Source organism: Lagopus leucura, unplaced genomic scaffold (assembly GCF_019238085.1).
Source record: "Lagopus leucura isolate 7727_CA_CO unplaced genomic scaffold, USGS_WTPT01 Super-Scaffold_100056, whole genome shotgun sequence".
Classification (NCBI taxonomy): Eukaryota; Metazoa; Chordata; class Aves; order Galliformes; family Phasianidae; genus Lagopus; species Lagopus leucura.
In genome coordinates this window covers 69,168-76,157 of record NW_024962302.1, presented here as the reverse complement: position 1 = coordinate 76,157, position 6,990 = coordinate 69,168, and the positions used below count along the sequence as shown (strand labels likewise).

The 6,990-nt window shown below is 51.6% G+C and overlaps 1 protein-coding gene across 1 annotated transcript in view; it reads right to left on the bottom strand.

Moving 5' to 3' along the window:
* Positions 1 to 222: 222 nt before the first annotated feature.
* The window catches only part of LOC122188213 (GDNF family receptor alpha-2-like), a 19,426-nt gene continuing 12,658 nt past the window's right edge, over positions 223 to 6,990 (bottom strand). The window contains 5 exon segments of the mRNA XM_042886339.1: positions 223 to 1,506; positions 1,705 to 1,758; positions 2,613 to 2,788; positions 2,944 to 3,084; positions 3,170 to 3,279. Coding sequence (XP_042742273.1) covers positions 1,378 to 1,506; positions 1,705 to 1,758; positions 2,613 to 2,788; positions 2,944 to 3,084; positions 3,170 to 3,279 — 610 coding nt within the window. The 3' untranslated portion in view covers positions 223 to 1,377.

Sequence of the window (6,990 nt, the reverse complement as noted above, 5' to 3'; positions counted from 1 at the left end):
GGTTGGTGCTGCTGCTGCTCCGTGGCGCCAAGATGGGAAAAGGACTTCTGATTGAGGAAGGGGGGAGGAGGAACACGAGGTTTTGTGTGACCCAGATTTCAACCTTTCTTTTGGGCTTTAAGGCGCTGGGGGGGCGAAAAAAAGGAGCACAAAGGGAAGAGGTGCTTTCAGAAACAAAGCTATTTCACATTTAAACAGAAAACAAAAAACGTGTCAGCTCCTTTGAAATGTTTGCTTGTTTGCTCATCTCCCAGAGCCAAACAGCCAGGGAGTTCGTCTGCAGCGCTGCAAGACGTTGGGACTGACCCAAATCTGTGCCTTCCTATAGCTGAGCATCCCCCCAGCACAGCACCAGGGCTTGGGATGCTCTATGGGACGCGAACCCCCTCCTCCCCTAGGGGTGGTGCTTTGTTTTCCCTCTTGGTTCTTTCTTCTTCTTTTTATTATTATTATTATTATTAATTTCCATTATAGACATCGCTTAAAAAAAATAAACTTTACAATAATACATTTTGTAGCCGCCGCCCGTTTGAGCGCTTCCTTTTTAGAAAAGAAAGAGGAAAGGAAATCTTAGGAAGCCACGCCATAGATGTACATGGTTATGTATCTACATACGTATCTGTAGGTATAGGTGAGTGCTATATACATATGCTATATATGTATATATAAAAGAGAACTGAGTAACATAGGTGGGATTCCAACCGCTGCTGGGGTTGGATCCCATTCCAACCAAATCCGATGGAATGAAGATGGGAAACAAGGATTAAAGGGGAAGACAAAGCGAAGGAAAATAATACAAAGGAAAATCTCTCCCCTCCGAGTGGCAGATAGAAAACATCAGGACAACCTCACACCGTTTGAATATTGGTTTCTTTTCTGATTTTAAAACTCTCACCAACCAAGGGGAAAGGAAAAGGAAATGATCCCGGGGACGACGTGGAGCGGCGGAGCTCAGCCTGTGCCCAAAGGAGCCCCAGTGGCAGCGCCGTGCCGCGGCGATGCGCAAACGTCCCACGTCCCCAGCGGGTCCCTGCAGCACGCTGGGTTGGTGGCCCTGCAGGCAGCCCCTGTCCCAGAGCTCCGCTCGGTGCCTTTTTCCCATCCCCGGTGCCGTTGATCGCGTCGGTTCCCTTTTGTGGGTGCCCAGGTGGGTCGTGCCGGGCGAGCGCTCGAGCGTAGAAACCCCAACGCACCATGAAACGAACAGAAAGGCCAAAAAAAAAAATAAAATAAAATAAAAAGGAAAAAGAAAAAGAAAACCATCGAAGTTTCCCAGCACTGTGAGGGTCCTTCTGGCCTTGGGCATCGCTGGTGTTCCGCTTGCAGTCTGGAGCCCGAGGTGAGCCCAGCGCTCCCGCTGAGATGCGGCAATCTTCCCTATAGCAGCAGCTTCAGCAGCATGATGGGCACAGCTGGAAGGATCCGGGCCGCACGGTGCCGGCTGCCGGCTGCCTTCTGGTCCACAAAGGTCTTCTGGTCTGGCATCGTGTCTGTGGTGAGCTGGGTCTGGGATGGGGGACAGCGCGGATCAGCAGCGCGCTCAGAATTTGGGGGGGAAGCATTCAGTTTTGGGACACATCACTTTTTTTTTCTTTCTTAACAAGAGTCCATGGGTCCCCATCCATCTGCTGGTGACAGGTCCCCACACAACTGAAGCTCCCAGCACCAGACCCCCTTCCCAACCCTTCCCCTGCCCAAAATTACCTCTGAGTAGCACAGGCTCTGCTCTTTGGACTTGTTTAGCTTCTGTCCGTGCTCCTGGAGGAGAGAAAGGAGACTCAGGGCACGCTCGTGCACACAGAGCTGCACCCCAGGTGGCTCGGGATCTTTGCTACACACTTCATTACTTTCTTTTTTTGCAACCAAAAGCTGCAAGCATGCATTCAGCCCCAGGCCCATGCCCTGCTGCAAATCCTCCCACGTAGAAGGCAATGTCCCCATCCTGCTCCCACCCCAGAGCAAAGCAGCAAGGCAGCAAAATGCAAGAAAACGCACCTATTCCAGATTGCCCAAAATAACATGGAGCATAATTGATTTTCATCCTGACCAAGCCAAGGGCATAAGTGGGGCTCAGAGCAGGTCCTGAGCACGGAGTAGAGCACAGATCCTCCTGTTCTTGCACCTCAGCCCCCAGTGCTCCCAGTTTCCTTCCCCCAGCACCCAGGGGGCAGGGAAATGGAGCCGCCGATCGTCTCACAGAGCCATGAACCAGAAAACTGCAGAGCTGATTACTCAAGCACGACGGATCTAACCGGAGGCTGCCCACGGGTGATGCTGTGTGGGTGAAGGCGATGCTGACCGTGTGCACAGCATTCACCAGGCACAGCAGTGGCTCTGCTGCAGAGCCCCTCGGAGAAGGACTGTGGTGGCCACGCACGTGGGGTACCAACAGCCCATCCAGACCGCATCCAGTGCTGAGCTGAGCTGGTGGGCTCAGTGATGATGGGTTGACAGTTGACTTGATGACTTTCTAACCTGAACGATTCTGTGATCCTCTGGGCATGGTGGTGATGGGTTGATGGTTGGACTTGCTGATCCCAGCAGTTTTTTCCGGCCTTAATGATTCTACAATTCCCTGCATCAGCGCAACCAGTCAGCTGCAGAGTTCCTACCTGGATGGAGGTGCAGGTGGTGATGATGTTCGTGTCATACATGGTGTTGCTGTCGTTGATGTCATCAGGCAAGGCAGGGCTTTTCTCCATCTTGGGAGGCACTGTGATGGGAGGTGAGGGGTTCTTGGGGGAAAGGTTGACATCAGTGCCGTTGCCAAAGGCTTGGATGGCATTTCCTGAGGGCAGGAGAAGGTGTTGACATGTGGACTTAGGAATGGGATGGGATGGGATGGGGATGGAGATGGAGATGGAGATGGGATGGGGATGGAGATGGGATGGGATGGGATGGGATGGGATGGGATGGGGTGGGATGGATGGGGGAGAGCCTTACGGAGACAGGGGTTCTCAGTGAAGTCCCTCAGGAACTTCTCACACTCTTCCTCCAGGTTACCACTGCCCTTGCAGGAGCACCAGGGCGAGATGGTGATGCTGGTGGTGCTGGCGTCCACGTAGTTGGGCGTCATATCAAAACCTGCACCGGATGAGGAAGAGGAAATGAAGGCTCAGGGAGGGGTTGTGGCTGGAGGGAGCTCTCTCCCACCCATCACAGCACTCACCAATGAGCCCTGTGTAGGAGCCCAGGCACGCCTGGTAGTTGTCCCCAGGGCAGCTGGTCAGTGACTGGAAGGAGGCCTGGCAGTTGGCGTGGAAATCAGCCAGTCGGGACCTGGGGGCAGAGTGCAGAGAGAGGAAACAGGATTTCACGCTTCTGCAATGAGGGAGCAAAATCTTAAGAGTAAAAAATAAAAATAAATGGGATAGAGGAGAGATAGAGGAGAGCTGGAGGCTCAGCAGTTGCACGAAGCCTTGAGCACGGGACACTCATCTCCATCCGTTGCTGCTTCCCATTCCCCTCCCCTCACCACGCTGCCAACATCCCATCAACGTCGCCGTCTCATCATGCTGCTCCCAGCATCATTACATGACTGTAAAATCTGACTACTTGTTTTCATCTCCCATTAAAACGTGAAAGCTTAGAGTGCAATTAAAGGTTGAGAGACATATTTTTTTTCCCCTTTTGGGACTGAGACGGGAAAACAACAAAGCAGAAAACCCAGGAGAGGGATGGGCCCCCGTGCCTACTGCCCTATGTGCCTACTGCCCTATGTGCCTACTGCCCTCCTCCACTTGTGGAAGTGCAGACATCAGGGAGGATGGAAACGTGGTTGTATTTGGGTGTATCGGTCCCCCAGCATTGCTGACAGAACCAAATCCACACCAGAAGAAATGAAATAAAATCCCACGGTGTGCATTCAGCCTCAGCACAACGCTTGGGATGGATGAACGGCGCGAGGGCCGAGGAGGAGGGGAAGGATGGAGGAGAGGACGGACGGACAGTGCGGGCAGACAGATGGACGCAGAGCTTTCCCCACAGATTTGGGCACCAAATGAATGGACGTGAGGCTGAGCTGTGGCCCACGTTGGATCTCAATCACAAGGAGGAACTGCTGATTTGCTGACACCGGAGATGAGACCTCACGTTTCACAAGAGAAAATCTCCTCCGTTCCTTTCCTCGCACGTCATATAGAAAGAAGGAGGCATACATTATTTCCTTCCTTCCTTTCCCTTCCTTCTTAATTAAATGTCATCTTTGTCCAAGCAGTGATTGAATCATCCCGCGCTACCTGCCTGGAGCCATAAGAACTGATGGAAGCGAAGGCTGGAAATTGTGTTGTTTTTTAAATAGGAATGATTTGTTTTCGGGAGGTTTTTGATCAAATTAAATGGAGGAACAAATGAAGCGGTGATTGAACGAGGCAGAAGGGCTCTGCAGAAATACCTTGCGTTTATCCAACGCTTCTCAGCACCGTGGGTCTCAAGTGCACTAAGGGGAAGGAGGGGGCAGATTCAGCCCCATTGCCTCATGGCACACGGGGAGTGCTGACAAATAGCAGCAGCGCACCTGTAGTGGAAATGCTGGGTCATGGCTTGAAGCAGTGATGGAGCACCTGGTGGGAAGGCAGGGCCAACCCAGGGGAGCTCAGGTGCATGCAATGCAATGCACTGAGTGACCCGAAGGGCTGGAGCCAGGATTCACCCTTTCCCTGCCCTCATTTGAGCAAATCCTCGCTTGCTGTAGCCTGGGACCTCACTGTTCTGCTATCATTGCTGTGCTTTCTATCGTGCTACTGCACCTCTGAGCCTTGCAGGTGGGGATGTCTGCTCATCTGCATAGGAAAAGCTGGGGTCTTGCTCCCATTTTCAACATGGAGAAGAAGGGAAAGCCCACACAGGCTTTGCGCTGCAGCAAATCTCTATCCCTACTCCCTCCCATAGGATTTTGGCCTCCCCCTCTGCTCTGCAGGAGATAAGATTTTCTAACATCATTCCTCTCCCCAAATCAGAGGCGAAGGCACGTCAGTTCTCTTAAAGAACTGTGGCAAGTTCATCACGGAGTGCCACAAAAATTTGTCATGCTGATCCCTGGGGCCATGCTCCTGGCTTGTAGCATCCTCTAAGGCAAATGTTATTCTTTTCATAATACATGACAAGCCAGCTGGTAATCTTTCCAGAATATCCAAGCCAGATGTCACTCTTTCCGTTGTATACAATGAGTTTGGAGTCGGTGGATGAGGCTCTAACTGCCAGGAATAAACCTTGCTGGAAGCAGCCCATGGCTTCTCAGATTTCTGCTTTTAAGTGCCCAGGCGAAAGGGGGATGGAGCCGAAGCCAAGTGCATCTGAGCAGAAACAGAGGGGTCTGTGCCAAGGGCTGCCTTGTTACGCGGGGTGGCAGGTGGGCTCGGCCAGCCCCTGCCTCAAAGTGCTGGGGGTCAGCACAGGAGGAGCGAGCGCAGCCACGAGGACACGAAGGAGAGGAGAAGGGAGAAGCAAGAACAGTGATTTTCTACAGTTGTGCATCCTCAAGCCAGCCTGAGCGCTGATTTCATAGCTTGGGCTTCCCAAGCTGTTCCCCTTTGATGCAGCTACAAAACGTTTGATGGCTGGGGTAGGAGGACGTGGGTGATGCCAAGGGTTTGCTGCTGCTTTTCCCTGCCCAACTCCAGCTGACCCTCATACATCCCCCCCAAAAACACAAACCCCTCCAAGCCAACCCTTCATTTTTTCATCTTTAGATTCTTTCCAGCCCTTCTGCACCCATCCTGGAGCATCAGGACTCAGCACCCAGGACTCGTGGTGCCTCATCCCCTGCTCATTGTGCCCCGCTGCAGGGATCCCATCCGTCCCACTGCTCTCTGCCTGCGTTGCTGTGTGCAGGAATCCAGCACGACACCTCCCTCTGATATTCAAAGATACCTGCACAGCAGAGGGCTTTGATGGTTGGTTTTCTTTCTGCTTGTTGGCACATCGCAATTTCTAAGCAGAAAATTCCCCGCAACAGATGCAAGGTGCCTAATTGGGTGCTAATTGTTCCCATCACCGCATGCCTGTAAGAAACCTGAGCCCTGCGCTGGTGATAACTCACTATCCATCAAAGCAAACGATATCAGGCTCTTGAATATTTCATGCAGAAAACGTCCGAGATTACTCAAGACGTGTTTTTCACAGGCAATTTACAGGGACCAAGGAAAAATGGCTTTAATAGACACCAGCACGGAGATGTGCATCAGGAACATGTCTCACCCCTGGCAGCAGATGCTCGCAAGGCTACAAGATGCAAAGCCCAACAGAACACAAAGAAACCCCAGGTCCCCTCCACCCACCCTGCTCACTTCTCCAACAGGAGAACCCCAAACTACAGAGCAGGAAAAGCTGAGCTGACAAGAGAAAAAGAGAACTGAGGATGGATGGAGAGACACAGGGCTGAGCTGGGAGCCGCTAAGCAAGAAGTTTGTTCATCCAGATGTATTTTTGGGACGCTGCGTTTTGATTCATCACAGATAAGAGCAGTTCAATGATTATTTTTTTTTTTATCCCCTTGCCTATGCCCAAAGCCTATCATTACCCGGCAAGAGAAGGGAAGAATTAAACACACGCATCATTTGATTTTAATTGAAGGACTGTTCTATTTCATTGAACTGCTAACTAAGCCGAACAGGAGATTGTGTTTACATAAGCAAACCCTGAGTCAGTATAGACTTGCTGTCACATTAAGTCAATACTTATGAAGGCTCTCTATTTAATTATTCAGTGTGAATTGACTTATTTTGTTAAGAGTGTGCTTAGCCTTGAGCGAGGCGGCCACCAAGCCTTGATTGCTGCTGGCTGCCTCCACACACGGGTGCCCACAGGGTGCACCTCATCCTCATCCCTCCTCTCCATCCTCCCTGTTCCTTCCTTCGGTGAGAAGCCAAAGCCACCAATCCTCGCACATTTGATATTTAAGATGAATTTGGAGATCTTCCCCATATTGCAGCTCGCCACTGGGACCCCACTGACCATGCCATGCCCTACACAAGATCCCATTTGGACCCC